At 39.5% G+C, this 17363-nt stretch overlaps 1 protein-coding gene across 5 annotated transcripts in view; it reads left to right on the top strand.

The window, feature by feature from the left end:
• The window catches only part of SACS (sacsin molecular chaperone), a 62456-nt gene that overhangs the window by 20550 nt on the left and 24543 nt on the right, over nucleotides 1-17363 (top strand). For 3 of the 5 annotated variants that reach the window (XM_069808145.1, XM_069808147.1, XM_069808146.1), the window contains 5 exons: nucleotides 5946-6096; nucleotides 8421-8508; nucleotides 11588-11673; nucleotides 15354-15465; nucleotides 16758-16904. In XM_069808145.1, coding sequence (XP_069664246.1) covers nucleotides 5946-6096; nucleotides 8421-8508; nucleotides 11588-11673; nucleotides 15354-15465; nucleotides 16758-16904 — 584 coding nt within the window. Of the gene's footprint in view, nucleotides 1-5576; nucleotides 5716-5945; nucleotides 6097-8420; nucleotides 8509-11587; nucleotides 11674-15353; nucleotides 15466-16757; nucleotides 16905-17363 lie in introns of those variants that run through there. The other 2 variants (XM_069808148.1, XM_069808149.1) reach the window with 1 other exon arrangement.

The raw sequence follows: 17363 nt of genomic DNA on the forward strand, positions 1-17363 counted from the left end.
TTGCAAATTTAGGCTCTGCTTTTTTGATCTTTGAAGGTTAAAGTGGGTGTTCTAAATCTGGCCTCTTTATTGGCACTAAAGGCTGTAGGAAAAAAACACCAGTAATTTAACTTATTGCTTATTAAAAAATGTATGCTGACAGCAGTTCTTGCAACACTGTACTCCTTCCTAATGCAATTCTCTAAAGAGCAATTGAGGAGTTTATTTTTGTCGCTATTTTGTTTTAATCTTTTGCATAATTTGAAATGCCAAGCATTTTGTACTGGTATTTTGTTATTTGTACCATCTGGAATAGAAAACCCTGTGATTCTTAGCAATTTAAATTTGTGGAGTAATGGTTACTGTACTATAGTTAAGAGTAAGTTTAGGTCCTCTCTTTGGGGACTTAATTTAAAACGGTCTTTTCCTAGAGGTAGATCTAACAGGACATTTTACTTTGGCATTTGAGAAGATTTTGAAATTTTATCATTTATTTGTGCCATCTTGCTCTGCTCTTTATTTGCAAAGAATAAACTGAAACAAGTTTTATAGGTCTTTTAAGTACTTTCCATTAGCATTTGCTGAGTGCCATCAAGGAACTGGCTTGAACGTTAAAGCAAATAACTGCAAGATCAAAATCATTAGATGGAAATAAATGGCTGTTCCTGGCCTCTGTGCCCTTAAATCTTTTGTTTGTTTTTAGTAGTATTTCAGAAGTATCCTGTTCTTTTGATATTGACATTTAAAACCACATCAGCATGCAAAAGGAATAAGATAATACTTTCCTCCTGTTCTTTAATATTTGACTAAGCCATGATCATACAGATACTTTGCTTAGAAGCTGCCTATAGTGGTTTCACAGGCGGAATGCAGAGTAGAAGTATTGATTTAAACTCACTGCACCAATCTATAATAAAATAGTTTCAGCAAATTACTTAAATTGTGTAATGGATTTTAGGGCAAAACTAGATATTTTTTTTGAATCAAATGCTTCACAGGCCAGAGGGTTTTTTTGGTCATTTGTACTAGATAGGGCTATAACCATTTCAGTGATTTCTTTTAAGAAAAAAAAAAATTACTTGTTTTCTGTTAATGGAGCTATTCAAATAAAATACAAAATTTCCAGTAAGGGGTGGCTTTCTAATGACTAGCACATGTGTCATCAGCAAATGGTATTCTCAAACTTCTTGAAAAGGCATTAGTAAGCAAGGACAAAGCAAGCTCCTGGCAGTGACTACAGACCAATGCAATCTGTAATCTCCAGCTAATGTGAAATATATACAATGTAATGTTTAAAACATTTGTTAGAAACACCTAAGGGATTGATTTAAGAATGAAGGTAAGTGCTCACTGTGTCATAGAAAGTTTTGATTTTATGTTTGGCATGCACTGCCTCAAACCTAGATGTAGTTGTTGACTCACTGCTACTTGCCTGCCAGCACTGCAGAATGTTATTTGCTGCACTGGAAGCTATTGTATTGCAGCGGGTTTCCTCTTGCATTAGTGACCTAATCATGTTTGTTTCTTATCACACCACCCACTCCTTTTGCAGGCTCCATTCCATCTTTCTAAGCACACTGATAAGGAAGGAAGGGACTTGCATCCATCTCTTTCTGCTACTGCACAATTATTTTAAGTTATTGGAAATATGAGGTAATTCCGCAACACAGAACTTTCTCTTTTCAAGGAAATGTCACTATGAAAATGGCTTTCATTTCATTTTATAAATATACTTCAATGTTCCAGAGACTCTTTCTACTTTTTTTATTGCATGTCCCTTCTTGTAAGGGTTACATGACCTCATTCTGAACCAAACAGAACTCTTGTTTATAGCCACAGGAGAATTTTCCATATATATTTTTAAATCTAAATGCTGTTCTGCTTAAAAAAGTGGTTATAAAAATATTATCATAGGAATTTCCTAATAATTTTAGATTTAAAAGACTAACTACCATGGCTACAAAATTCCCACCTGGTCAGGTCAAATTTTTTTTATTTTTTTTTTATATTGCCACATACAATCATTAATAGTAGTTCTGCATAACAAATACATATGTGATATCTTTAACTTCACTAGGATTACACAGCTTCCATAGTTCTGTTTTCCAAAGGGATAAGCAAGATTAAAAATAAAAAAAGGTTGGGTTTTTTTTGTTGCGAAAATCTGCAAACTCCTTTTCAGTCAGACAGTGTAATTTCTATATAGTTACTTGTCTAGGATATTTTTAATTAGGTAGCACAAAAAAAAAAAAAGGTTTACAAAGATTACTGTCATAAGCTGTAAAAAAGACAGAGTTTAATAAGGGATAACAGGATATGTATAAATCACTTTGTAATAAAAAGGAGATTTATATTCTACATTCCTTGCCAGAGGAATGGCCCGGATGTTGCTGATAGAAATCAGCATTGCAATTAACGCTGTAGGAGTGGCTTTAAATTCCAGTTAATTTTCTGTAAATAGGTTTCTACTGAAACTGCACTTAGAATACTTCTACTCTTTTCCTTTTTTTTGTAGAGTTTGAGAAGAGCTTGTTTTTACCCATTCTTTGGATATGACAATAGTATCGGTGTTCATTTTCCTTATCTTTGTTACTGAAATCAGTGCCTTTTCCTGTTAGGAGGCTATGCCATGAAATTGGTAATTTGAAATTTTGGCATCACTGAAATCAGTGGGAGTCTTACTTATTATCATCAATAGCAACATCTAGCCAATAAATAAAATGGGATGAGGCCCCAGGCTTCCATTCTTCCCTTCAGGCCAGAAGTGGCATAACACAGCTCATATCTAAAAAACTTCACAGTCTTTGGCCCTCAACAAAAATGTTCTTGTCCATTCCACCCGTGGAGAGTTGTCCCTGGTTTATGAACCATGCCTGATCATTGTCGTGAAGACTGATGGTGGTTATGGGTCAAAACTGTGCCAAGAAGCTTAACAACAATTAAACAGTGTGGCTGATCAAAGGGCTGCATTGGAACATATGCCCTAGTCACGCTTACTCAGATACTAGGAGGATGAACATCTTGCTTCTATCTGGACAGAAAAAAAACAATCCAAAGGCAGAAATTACAAAAGAGGAAAACAGAGCAGAAAACACATGATAAAGGAGAAGCAAGTGAAAGGCGTTCCATAGCAAATAGCAATGGGACATGCATTCCTGCCAGTATGAAAAAACAGTCTCCCTTGTAACAAGAGGATCAGATTTATGAGGGGAACAGGTATGGCTAATTTCCAGGAGCTCAGGAGTCCAACTCCTTTGTCCAGAACCTTGCATGGTTCCAGTTCTGTATTCGTGCTTCTTCCCAACTCCTCACCCTCTACTACAGAGGTCACATACTAGACAAAATCTGTGGTACACAGAGGTTTTTTCCCTCCAATATTCATGTTAAATCATCACAGGACAGAACTTGGGAGTATTGTCTTGTCATGTGATGTGACATGGTTTGGGGAATTTCAGCCAATCACTGACAGCAGGATGGTCCATGCCCCTGAACGTGTCCCACCATTTGAGGTGTTCGGCATAGAGAGGTGGCTGTTAGCTGAGATAAATAGCTCTTTTTCTCTCCAGCGTCCCATTCAAACAATTGTGCATGCTTTGTAAAATGCTAAATCACACTCCTGTGATCCCAGCTGGAGCAGAAGAATTAGATTCTGCCAGTGTGGTTTGGTGGTTCAACTGGTCTGGAGACTATTTTAGTAGCTGGTATGGATGGGACTGCATCAGGTTTCAACTCCTTTCATCTTGTCCAGTCATCCACATTTGTGCTCCTCATGCCACACCCTTCTGCAGGTAGTATATTCCCTTAGTATCAAGACATAAAAAGATAAACTTAAGAGATTGGAAGGCAGCCTTCTCATTCCTTTGGACATAGTATGAAAAATTCTGTGATGACAAACTCTGAAGGGGATGTAACGAAATGGCAAGTTAGAAAGATCAAACGATAGAAAAATTAACAAAGTCCTAAACTAAAGCAAAGAGTTAGATCCATCTTGTTTAAGTTAAAATAGTCTTTTTTATTATTTCTGGTGAAAGCAGGATCAGACCCACAAAATTTCTAACATTTTCTCCTATTCCTGTAGTATTCAATACACAAATATTGCCAATGAATGAAGTAAGATGTTGCAGCACTGGCAAAACTCTGTCTACCTAGATACTGCGTTGGATCTTGATCCACCTGACCTCTGCGGTTCTTAAGCTTCCTTCCATTTTAAGTGGGCTCATCTTTTCTTAGCTTGATATGCTTTCTGCAGACACGTTCATTGTGTCTTTTCCCCCTTCCACAGAAACTCTATTGCTATCTGTTGCTGCCAAGTGGCAGTTTCAACTCCCTGTCACTAAGTGAAGTCATAGATGTTTCAGTTTAGTCAGGGACTGGAATTGAAGACCTGCTGGAATGAAATGGAATTGTTGGCTGGAGGTCTGTAGTCCATCCTCCTGCTCAAAGCAGGAGAATCACCAGTACTGGATCAGGTCAGTCATGGCTAAGCCTTGAAAATACCCCAGTATGAAGCGTGCCTCTAGACAACCCGTGCCAGTACTGCGCTAGTCTCCCAGTGACAGGTTTTTTTCCTACCGCCCAGTATGAACCTCCCAAGCTGCAGTTTGTTGCCATTGCCCCTGGTTAGTCTTGCACTACTAAGAAGAGTTCAGTTCCATCACCTTTGTAACTGCCCTTCAGGTAGTCGCAGGATGCTACTATATTGCATCTTAGTCTCCCCCTCACCAAACTAAACAAGCCCAACTCCCCCATCTTCTCATTGCACGTCACGTGCTTTGGGCCCCTGACCGTGTCAGCAGTCCTCTGCTGGGATCTGGAATGAAGGAAGCCCAGAACATCCCATTCTGGTCACAATGTCCTAGATCCAGCCTCATCAGCACTGAGCAGAGACTCGCTTCCCTTTATCTGCTGGTCATCCTCCCTCTAGAGAGAGCAGGCTGTTGCCTCCTATTCAGCCTGGTCTCCCCCAGCTCCTCTGAAGCAGGGCTGCTGTTCAGCCCATCGCTGATGCACAGCCCACGGTCCCAGGTGCAAGAACTTTGCAGGCAACGAACGCCAGAGGTTTCTGTTGGCCCCCTCCACAAGTTTCTCAAGGTCCCCTTAGCTCACTGGGATCACAGATAGATGAAAGCTGCTTTCAGGTGAGAGGGCGCTTTCCGTAAGTCTTGAATGGCGTCAGGACTTACCGTACACCCTATGAGATAGAGCAGAAGATGAACATCCATAGATATTCATGATCGATCAAGTGACTGACAGAAGAGCAGAAAAGCGGTGTTTCCTTCTGCACCCTTGAGAAACACGAGGTTTGTCCGCTGTACCTCTGTGTGCTCCATACGGTGGTGCCTGAATGCTGGGCATTGCAGGACTAGCGTGTGCTTCCCTGCCGGCCTGCCCCGCCGAAGGAGGAATTTGCAACACCTCCGCATCTCGGCGTTAGCCCCCGCGAATCGGGCCACAGGGCCGCGGTACAGCCTCCCTCAGCTCCGCGGCGCCGGGAAGCCCCCGTCTGCGGGCCCTCCCTGCGCGCAGGCCGGGCCGGGCCCGCCTCACCCCCGCCGCAGCTGCTGCTTTTAGGGCGGCTTCTCCACACCCTCCCTCCTTCCCTCCTCCTCCCTCTTCCTCCGCGACGCAGACCTCAGGGCGGGCTCCTCCTTTTCGCCGCCGTGGGCAGCCCCACCCCTTCCCCGTGTGGGGAGCCGCGGCGGCGGCTAACGGTCCTTTGTGTGCCGCGGCGGGCATGTGAGTGGCGGCGGGGCGGGAGCGGACGGGAGGGGAGGGGAAGGGAAGGGAAGGGAAGCGGCGGGACCGGCTCCGCTGACAGGCCCGGCGGCTCCTTCCCGCCTCCGCGGAGAGCCCGCCCGCCCGTCGCCGTGCGGGTCTCCGGCGCCCGTCTCGGGCCTGCGGGCTGCCTGAGGGGGGAGGGCGCTTGCGTGTCTGTCTCTCAGCTGGTGTCTGTCGTGTTGTCGCAGGCTGGCCCGGGTGAGCGTCCTCCATGACTGCCTGGGCTGCAGGACCTTCGAGCTGCCGCCTTCCGCGGCTGTGGGGGACGTGAAGGCGCGGGTCGAGGAGGAAGCCGGCTTCCCCGCCGCCCAGCAGCGGCTGTGGCACGGCGGCAGAGAGGTGAGGGGGCGCGGCAGGGCGGGCGGCGGGGGGGCGGCTCCGCTTCTCCGGTGGGCTCTCGCACCGCTGTGGTGATGGCCGTCCCCACCCGGCCCGCGATTTGCGCCTTGGCAGGGTCTTCTGGTGCGTGGGCGGCGGTCCTCCGGTGTGGGGCTCCGGTGGGAAGCGAGGAGGTTGTTCGGACAGGCAGCTCGCCCTCCTGATGGTGCCAGCTGTTATCGTTCGAGGTTTTGTGTCTTTTCCTGGTGTAAGCCACGTGCTTTATCCTTATTTCTTTGGTGGGGGGAAGGCAGAAGATTGACCTGAGAGCGCTGATGTGCTTGCTCTGGCTTCCTTTCCATCTTTAATTGATTTTCTACCTGCTGGCCAGCTTCAACGGCTGAGCTGGCATCACCGTGACAGGAAGCTCTTACAAGTTAAAAAGTGAGGTCTGGGTACAGGAGAGAGAGTCGAACGAATGAATGACCTTGTCCTGTTGAAGGCGTCAGCCTGGGGTCACCGTTTCAGTACTGCTTGGCATGCTGCTAGCCACGCTTTTGGGAAACGGGAACCTGGAGATATTGGTGGGATGCAGGAGTAGCGCCAAGAAGGGGAGAGAGAGGAGGCCGGACGCTGGGGTGAAACAGGGCAAGGGGACTTGCAGATGCACGAGGGAGAAGAGAAGGCTCCAGCGAGACCTGATTGTGGCCTTTCAATATATAAAGGGGGCTTGTAAGAAAAATGGAGAGAGTCTTTATACAGGACAAGGGGCGACGGTTTTAAACTGAAAGAGGGTAGATTTAGATTGGACGTAAAGAAAGATTTTTTTTTTTTTTATGGTGAGGATGGTAAGACTTTGGAAGAGGTTGCCTAGAGAAGTCGTGGGTGCCCCATCATTGGAAGTGTTCAAAGTCAGGTTGGATGGAGCTTAGAGCAAGCTGATCTGGTGAAAGATATCCCTGCCCGTGGCAGGGGGGTGTGTAGGACTAGATGATCTTTAAAGGTCCCTTCCAACCCAAACTGTTCTACAATGCTGGGAAAGAACTAGATGTTAGTACTTTTATTGCTCAAGAAGCTTTTAAGAACGTACATGGGGAACACAGGTAGTCTTTGAGGGCTCAGGTTTGAAACAAACTACCAGTGTAGTTTATCTTTTATTTTCTTGCCTGGTTTTGTGTGTCCTTGATTTTGTTCTCTCCAGGCCTTCCTGTTTTGGGAGGAAGGAGATCTGTATATCACTTTCTAAAATTCATCTGGAAGCGAAGATCCGAGCTTCACTCTGTCTGGCACAAAAAGCTATCTTTTGGCAGGGAACAATCAGTGACTGTAATAGCTATTCTGATTTTTTTTTTTTTAAATATTAAACTAGAATACATATGGGAATATTTATTCTGTACTGTAGCAATTTTGAAAATCCTTTATAAACTTTTGAACTCCTGTTTATTGAGATCAAATTATTTTTTAATTTACTGAGGTACTAGAATATTCATCAGTAAATCTTTTTTTTTTCTTGAATTGGCTAAGATTCTAATTAGCACAGCGCAAGTTCTAATTCTACATTTGTTACTGTGATACGCAGGATGACATCATGTCATATGTGACTATTTTAGCATCACATTGTATATGACTGGGACACATATAATATGAAACTAGAATTGCAACAAAACCATTATGTGCTATGGTTACTTAACAGTTTTCCCAACGGCTGCTAAGGAATTTGTTGCTTAGTTTGTCCCAGTTTCTCTGTGATGTTCCCAGCAAGTCCATGGGTCTGCATGTAGAGGTAATGGGGAGATGAGGCTGTCAGATTCTTCAGGGGTATTTCTGTGACACACTTTTGTTTCTGCACATTCTGTATTACTAGCTGGTTTGAGCTGATACTGCTTAGTTTAAAACTCCATATGTACTTTTTGGAGTATGTAGACCATGTACTTTCTGTATATGTTTATTTTCTTTACAGGCATGCACCTTAGAACAGTAACTGCTTTAGTTGTGTGCTTCCAGAAGTTCCCAGAACATGGAAATTTTCAAATGTAAAAACGGGAGGCCATGGCTTGCTCTTAGTATAAGGCATTTTTTCCAACTGATTTGTTTGCGGCCATTATTTTGGTCCTGTTACTAACAAACTGGTACTTTATCTGAGGAGTATCATTAGGCAAAGGAGACTGTCCTAGACCTCGGGAACTGAAAGTGCTGCTCAAACTGAATGCTGGATGTTTCAGAGTATTTGCATACTTTTAGATAAAACCAGACTTCATAGAATTAATATGTAGGAAATGAAGCTACAGTAAATTATTTATGCTGCAGAATGTTCTGATCAAGATCTGTCTTAATTTTTGTTTCAGTTATCTGATGGTACCAAGATTGTGGATCTTCAGAAGTCTCAAAATCAGGTTTTTCTGAAGCTCCAGTCAAAAGGGTTGAAAGGAGGAGGTATGAAAAAATACTTGTCTCTGTTTATAAACTGGAAGGTCAAAGCATTTTCTAATGCAGTCTGGAGTTAACGGAAATGATTCTCTTCTTTAAATGGGAAGCAGTTATTTTTCTTTTAAGTCCTAGGTATCCCTTCACTTGTTCTTTTCATTCTGCTCCTGGAAAATTAAACTTCTCTCTGTAAGTTCTGTAGTGTTTAATTGTTACTTTGTAATTTCATGTGTAGAAATTAGAATATTGCTGTCCTTTGGAATCAATAAAACTTGCCTTGCAGTAGCGTTAATAGTTGCCTTGTCTCATATAAAATAAGCTGAATACTTGTAAGCAATTCATATACTGAAAGGGTATCTTTTCAGTAACAACTGTGTAGAAAACTTTAACACTGGTAAAAAGCTTTTGATTTCTTCTGATTTTTTTTATTTGTTTGTTTTTAGTTTAATTATGTTTAGTTACATTTTTGTTACAAAAATTGCAGGTATATCTGTTTGTATGGTATCTTGAATTAGATTATGATACCTGAATATCTTCAGAAATGCTCTAATTAAAATCTGTGATGATTATGTTATTTGGTTGTTAGCGTTAATGTTCTTTTAAAAATAACTTTATTGTAAGGGAATGAAATAAATGCTAATGGGGTGGTAGGATGAAGAAGGAAACTCTTCTTTTCATGTGGATATTTTATGTGGTGTCACAAAATGTTGTATTTCATAGCCTATGTAAGCCATGAGTATACTGGATTATGGTTTTCTAGACACAGAGGGAAGTGAAGTGTTTGTATATTAGCTAGAAGTTCATGTTCACATTCTCTAGAAACTGCAATGGTTAGAAAACCCCTATGAAAATGGACCCTGTGGTTCTATGGCATCAAATGTTTTTCTTTCTCTCATTCTTGGACTGTTTGCTCTGACAATTTTTTGCTGTATGTACGCTGTGATAGACTAAAGAAAAAGAGTTTCTTTTTCTTCTCTGAGCTGTTTTTTTGACATGGAAGTGTATGGGGAAGATAGTGTAGTAGCCCTAAAAAATCTTCCATGTGAAAGAAAAACTTTTGCTGTTTTTTGTGCCTAGGAATGGAATATCTGGCTGTGAGGTTTTCTTAGAGATACCGTTCTAAGCAGTCCATGTCTAGATAGAGCATTTAACTTTTTTTCTGTCCCACAACTCTGATGTAAGTCAATCTAAAAGATCTGAAGGCTTTAGTATCAGCCTTTTGTGTTCATTCTGGCATCTTTCAGTTCTGAGATTTTTCCTTACAGCAGATGAATCAAGGAAGGCCCTGAATTTCTAACTTCAGGAGGTGCATGGTCAGTAGGGCCAAGCACATTCCTTGCTGAAGTACTCTGATCACCTATGTCACATTTGTGTTCATTCATCAGTGGTGTCTGTCAAATAATGCATAATCTTTTCATACGATCACAGAATAATTCGTGTTGGAAGGGACATCAGGAGGTCTCTACTCCAAAATTCTGCTCAAAGCAGTGACCTCTGAGGTCAGACCAGGTTGCTCAAGGGCTGATCTGGTCGAGTTTGGAAAGCCTCCAAGGATGGTGACTGCACAGGCTCTCTGGGCTCCTGTTCCAATGCTTGACTGCCCTTATTGTGGAAAAAGTTTTGTGTTAAATATGACCAGCTCTAATACTCAAGAAAAATCAGTTCAACCTTTGATAGGATGCAGTAAGTCATGGTCTCTAGGCAGAGTAATTTTTTGACATACCCAGAGCAGCTCTGCTCTTAGATGTAAAGAGTTAGAATAATGTTTATCTTCAGTCCTATCGCTTAAAAGTTACTTGTCTGTCTTTGTGGTTCCCATAGTGAAATGTGTTGTTTAAACACTTCAGCCTGCCTGCCCAAGTTAGACTTAGAGAACGTCGGTTTATTGATTTTTTTAGATAATTTCTCCTAAGAAAAGAAACACCCGAACTTTCCTACTATTGATCAGTTCACCTTACTTTTGAAGTTTGCATATTGCATCTTGACTTTCATATACTTCTGTCTACTGTAAAAATAATAACAAAAGTTATAAAATACTTTCCACACTTTCAGCTGTGAGTTGCCATTTCTTTTTTTTTTTTTTCACTGATGTTATCAAGTTACCTTAAATAAAGAGCAATACGAAAGTTTCATAAAAGCAACAAGATGTTTGATGTTTTTACTTGGATGTTTTCTCAGCAAATGGATCTCTCTTATCTATGCCCTTTTTTCCACACTGCTGAGGATTCTGTGGGGGTTTTTTTGTATAATATTTTATTGCATAATACATATAATGTGTGTGTGTTTTGAATCTGTGTACTTCATAAACACACATATATGCAGAAGAAGGGGAGAGAGAGAATATAATTATTTCATTAATAACTTTAAAAGGAATTGATGGATGGGGCATCAGTAGAGTCTGGAGTGTGTTTTTCTTGTGGGGTTTACATCATTAATATTTGTTAGTAGCACATGTTTTAGAGGTTTGGATTTAGGGAGCTGCTCTTTAGTCTCAGACTGGAGTTTGAATTGAAGAGTACTGAACCTTTCATTTTGTGATAGACTCTTTCTCTTAGAGCAGAAGTTCATAACGCTTGGTAGTACCTTTCTGAGACTCTCTTCCTTCCAGTGCTAAGCCCAGGTAACACCAAAGCTAGCACTGGGCCCAGCACATGATATGCCAGAACAGAAGTGTACACTACAGCCAAAGCGTACTGTGCCTGTGTGTAGCTGTCAGTAGGGATCATCACTGGCTATAAAAAAGTTAGAACCCCTGCTGCCCTAGAATAATGTCCTGCTACTTAAAATGTAGTAGTCCTTCAGAAGTTGCTACATTTGAACATCCGGTAGCTGGAGCTGGGGTATAACTGATGCAAAGACTTAGCCCCCAAATTTATTTCCCGCTATTTTAATTTTTTTAATAAAAAGATTTATAATGTAGCATTTGTACAGTTGATTTTGGAAATATAAGATTTTACAGAATCAGGCCTTGAGTTAATTTAAAAACATTTTCTACATTCCCATTAATTGTTTAGTGAGTATTTTTTTTTTTTAATCTGAAATTAAGTGCCTAGTAGCATAATACAAGATTATTTTTCTTTGTTTTTAGGTCGTTTTGGACAAACAACTCCACCACTTGTTGATTTTCTTAAGGATATTTTAAGAAGATACCCAGAAGGAGGACAGATTCTTAAGGTATACAACAAATGGTATTTTTAGCAGTCATTTAGTATGCATGACATAATACCATTAGTTTGACACTTTCCAGCAAACCTTGCAGTTGTTGTACCTCATTAGATATTCATTCTAGTACAGGAGATATGTGTTTTCCATTTCTGTGGACAAGACAAAGTGACTTATGGGTTTGTGTGGTATGTTTTTTTTGGTTTTTTTTTTTTGGTTGTTTTTCTTTGTGTGTGTGTTTAATGTTTCTAAGTTTGCTTGTCACAGATGCTATTGTAATTTATAATAAAAATAGAGATAAAATGCAGATGTTATAATTAAATCAGAGACTTCATGGTGTACTTTATGTGAGTAAGCTATCTAAAATGCTTATTTTGCTTATTTCTTCATTGTTCACCTCTGCTATGGTTATGGTAAAACCACATAATAGTATATAAAATTTTTGGAAGAGATTATCTTAGTATAAGATTGGGATAAGCTGGAGACTTTAATGCAAGATTTTGCTGTGGAATTTCTTGGTAGCTAAATGTATTTTTCTCAGTGAACTATGACAGTATCACAAAGTTTCATCATTAGATTAAGAATGCTTTCAAGATGGGAATCTGTGAGTGGCTTTTGGGAGACTTGCCCTAGAGTGGTAAGAATAATGAACCCATATCACTTTTGTATGGGCTGAAAATAATTTTTAGTCTAGACATTAGTTCTCATAAAAGAATGTCGCAGGATTTTCTGAACTGAAGTTAGTGTTCTTCATGGTGTTTTATCATTGGTCCAGGAGCCTTCAAAGTATGCAACAGCAGGGGATGTTATGTTGTGGTGCTCCACATTTGAATGTTGAATGTTAATGTGTACAAGCCTAACAGCGAAAATGACAACATTGATTTAAGCACTAAAAAATTTTTCAGTAAATAGGATGGTGAACTGGTAGAGTGGAGTTTACCTCACGTTATTTTAGACATGGCTGGAACACCTCTCCTGTGAAGAAGGGCTGAGAGAGTTGGGGTTGTTCAGCCTGGAGAAGAGAAGGCTCTGGTGAGACCTTATTGTGGCCTTTCAACATACAAAGGGGGCTTGTAAGAAAGATGGAGAGAGACTTTATACCAAGGTCTATAGTGACAGGACAAGGGGCAATGGTTTTAAACTGAAAGAAGGTGGATTTAGATAGGACATAACGAAGAAATTTTTTAGGATGAGGGTGGTGAGACACTGGGACAGGTTGCCTAGAGAAGTTGTGGATGCCCCATCATTGGAAATGTTCAGAGTGAGGTTGGATGGAGCTTAGAGAGAGCTGATCGAGGGAAAGATATCCCTGCCTATGGTGGGGGGGTTGATCTAGATGATCTTTAAAGGTCCCTTCCAACCCAAAGCATTCTATGATTCTATGATCTGAAAAAATACAGATCATTCTAAATTCATCACATCCTGCAGGGGGGTTGACAGGTGCCTGTAGAAGAAGATGGTTTGTCTGATTTACTGTAGCTTCCTATGCTAATGTCTGGAAGTGCCAGGTGATATTTCTTTGAATAGCATCTGGGGTGATTAGTTCATGGTTGGATGTTAAACTTCTCATCCAGAATGCTTCATCACATGGACATTAGGAGATTAATTTCCTTATTGTATGGGAGTACTTGGTTCTAACTAACGGCATTTGGTAGAGATACATGTATATATCCATCCATAAATATAAACCACACAAATACAAATGGTGACAGATGATGACAGTTCTTGCTGTGTCTTGGAAGCTTTTCTTTGCAACTGTGGAATGAGAATGTGGCTGTTCTTAGGGTGAATGCTTAAGATAAGCATATCTTCAATTGTTCTGGCAAAATGCATCTTGGATATGTTCTGAGCAGTGCCTGTTCATAGGATGGGTGCTTACATTTTTACTGTTTCCCAGTACTAGTTGAATCTGTAAGATGCATTTGAATCATGAAGGGTTCAGACCACCTTAACAATTTAAACTCAAATTCATTCCAACATGAAGAAATAAGGTAATGTTCTTAGCAATCAGATGGGTAAATCTAAAAGTAGAAATGTTCCTCTTTTCCTGGCTTACAATTTAGAGTTAACAGACTGTTAGGGAGGGATTACTACTAGGAATTTTGCTGATCTGTTAAAATTGATTTCACTGTTTGGATTCTTCAAATACAATGCTGTTAACAGCTGAATGTAGCAGATGCTCTGTGTGCCACAGCATGAATGCAAGTCTCTGACTACATGGTGGTTTCCATACTTATTTAATATTTCTAGAGGCTTTGACTATCTTTTTGTATCTTTTTGAATGATTGCCGTGATTATTCTTTTAGGAGAAAAATTGCATGGTTTTTGTAATTAAATACCTCGTGGAGATTCTTTAAAAACTTATTATTTATGCTGAACTGTGGGTATATTTCTTTCTATCTCATAGTGCTTCAAAATTACATGGAAGTGACAATATAAACAATGTATTTTGGTTACTTGTGTGATATGCCTTATAGACTGAACATACTGTCACAAAGTAAAAAATCGAGGGGTTCTAATTTCGAAACCAGATACTAGATAACAATGAGCTTAATTTACTGTCAACAGTATATTAGAATGCAACCTAATCTGAAATATCTGCTGCTAGTTGATGCATTTTTAAAGTAAAGATTCATCTTGCTAGTAAGTCTTTTATTTTTATGCATAACTGAATGAAATTTGTTGTATGAATACACTGGATGTGATGTGATGTACCTACATAGCTTTTCAATTAGCTTGAGATACTTCCTTATGCCAAACTTACTGTGTGTATATATATCTGTATGTATGAGTGTGTATCCTTGGAGCCCTGATATGCTTTGATGATTCAGTGTAAATAGAGCATTGTGTGAAGCTCTAATCCTGTAAGTATTTATAATCATGCTTACATGTCTGCAATCTATAATGCTCTTGATGTAAATGGGACTGGATAGGCATATTTTATTACTGGTAGTGTTTACAGAACTAGTTTATTGACGTTTTAATTAATAGAGTTTTCCATAGCTCTCACCACTACTAATAATATTTAACAAATACTCAGTCTTAACACAAGCCTCTTTCTAGTCTATGGGCTTCATTCAACAGTTAAGCTGTGTTTGTTCATGATTTACAGAGTTACTGGTCAGAACTGTTATGCAGCCCTTTGCTGAAGGGGTGTTAGAAGTGAGCACCATGGCTCTTGAACAGTTGGTTCATACTGTGAAATGTTAACTTAATTGGAATTCAGTTGATGTAAAGAAGAGTGGTGTGTATTGCCCTTTTATGACTTGTTGCCTCAGTTATCTTACAGCTGTTGTGTGGGCTTAACAGTAAACTTTGGGTTTTTTTTATTTTTCATTTTTTTTTTCTTCTACAATCTTGCATTGTTCTGAGACCTGTACAACTCTGTTTTGGGATAATATAAATATAGTAGTAACAGCTTAGTAGCTTATTTCTCAACTTTATAAATGCTTGTGTGTGGTATTTGAGCTCCAAATCACATTATAGTATTCGTCTGAATATTGCTTTTATAATGATACCTATTTTCATTCAGGTAAACTGGATAAAATTATTTTGATTGAAAAGTATGAAAACAATTACACTTGAGACAATTGTTTATTATTTCTACTGTTTAAGTTGGAAAGCCATTGCTAGAATATGTACAACATTACTGCATTATACTTTGGTTTTGTTTGGGTTTTTTGCTGCCTCAGGAACTGATACAGAATGCAGAAGATGCTGGTGCCACAGAGGTTAGGTTTTTATATGATGAAACTCAGTATGGAACAGAAACTCTATGGTCAAAGGACATGGCACAATATCAGGGTAAATACAATTTTTATTAATTTTGGCCATTACTCTTCAATATGCGTGTGATTCTGTTTTTCTCCTTGCTGTATGGAGATGACCACCTTACTAGGTGCATACCTTGTCTGTGTTCTAATGTTGATAATTCTTTTCCAAAGCCAATGTTTGCTATTGAAGGCCTCACACTATCTTCTTGCAGGTTGTCAGTAGCAGCTTTCCAACTGCTTCTGGTTAATGCTGTTTGAGAAAGCCTTCATGTCCTGCTTTATTCTAAGTTACTTCTCCCAGGGTGACTGTGTGTCCTCTGGCTTATTTCCCTGGGTTGACTCAGTATCCCAAAATACAAGAGAGGATTTTTAGTAGAGCAAGTAAACAAGATTTAATAAGACCTAGGGTAAAAGAATGCTTGGGGTACTAGGCAGTAGTTTTCATATTTTCTACATATTAACCTCTACCTTTTGAGAGCTATCTCCAGTTCTTAAATGTAAAGATGACCTTTTACATTCCAGCATTCTCCAGGCAGTTCTGTTTTTCTTCCCCATCTCTTACTCTCACCCTTATATCAAACTTTGCTCCGTGCTGCCTGTATACTGCAAATGTAGTTATTTGTAACTTTAAGGTTTTTATATCGTCTAATATGGCTTTGTGTGATAGAGGTCAGTTATGTATTTATCAAACAAATTAGTTTGCATAATCATCCCAAAAGGCATTCAGCCGTGATTTGAAGATTTCAGTGATGGATGATCCACTACTTCTTGTTCCTAGCTTTTTTTCAGTTGTTAATCAGCCTCATTATGTCTTCTAATTTGAATTTGTCTGTCTTACTTTCTAGACACAGGTTATTGTTATATCTTGCCGTGTATTCCCTTCTGGTGGAGGTATTAATAGACTGTGATTAGTACATCTTTCAAACATCTTTTTGATAGACTGAACAGATTGAGTTTAAGCCTTGCGCCACAGGACACTTCTTTCAGAAGTTTTGTTGTTTTCTGCTTTCTGTTCAGTTTTTCAGACTCATTCTTTTAAAATGTGGACACCAGAACTAGATACCACATCAGAATATAAATCTCTTAAGTACCATATACAGAGGTAAATCCATCTCCTTGCTTCTGCTTTTGCTGCTACTCTATACCTCCCTTTCATCACCAAGCATAATTTGATGTCAGCTTGAGTCATAGCTTCCCCATTAAATTTGCACCTGCATACTTTAAAGAAATACTTTCTGAGTTCTGTAAGTTTATTTCCTAGAAATTTTTAACAGTAGATAGTTTTCTTCTGTCATCTTTTTAACACTTGCCTATTTATTGTAGGGCCAGCATTTTATGCATACAATGATGCAATTTTCACCCCTGAGGACTGGCATGGTATACAGGAAATAGCAAGAAGCAGGAAGAAAGATGATCCCCTGAAAGTTGGAAGATTTGGAATTGGCTTTAATTCGGTTTATCATATAACAGGTACTCTCTGTAGATATTTTAAAATGAAAATGTTGAAGTTTTAAATTGTTTAATTATTTTAGATATTCATCAAACATTTCATATTTTCTTTATAGTGCATTTTTACATTGGATCCCTGGCTAAGTTTCCTTAAGAAGCATTCATATTTTTCTAAAACCCCATAAAGTATCATTTGGATTTTGAAGGTTTTTGGAGGAGATTTGTTTCTTCTATTAACATCATCATGTACTTAGTCCCTTATATTGAAATGAACATTCCTTTACACTGTTATTTCAGTTATGCACTGCTGTTCATATTATAGAGGCCCATAATATAGGGTAGATATGTAAGTAGAAGAGTGAAGGTTTAGCCTAGACTGAAACTTTTATGCAGGTTCTTTGCATAATAAGCAGTGATTTTTATTTCATGCTAGAAAGGATATTCCCCAACAGAGGTATATGCACATTTACATTTCAGAGA

The sequence above is a fragment of the Haliaeetus albicilla genome, chromosome 20, assembly GCF_947461875.1.
Source record: "Haliaeetus albicilla chromosome 20, bHalAlb1.1, whole genome shotgun sequence".
NCBI classification, from domain to species: Eukaryota; Metazoa; Chordata; class Aves; order Accipitriformes; family Accipitridae; genus Haliaeetus; species Haliaeetus albicilla.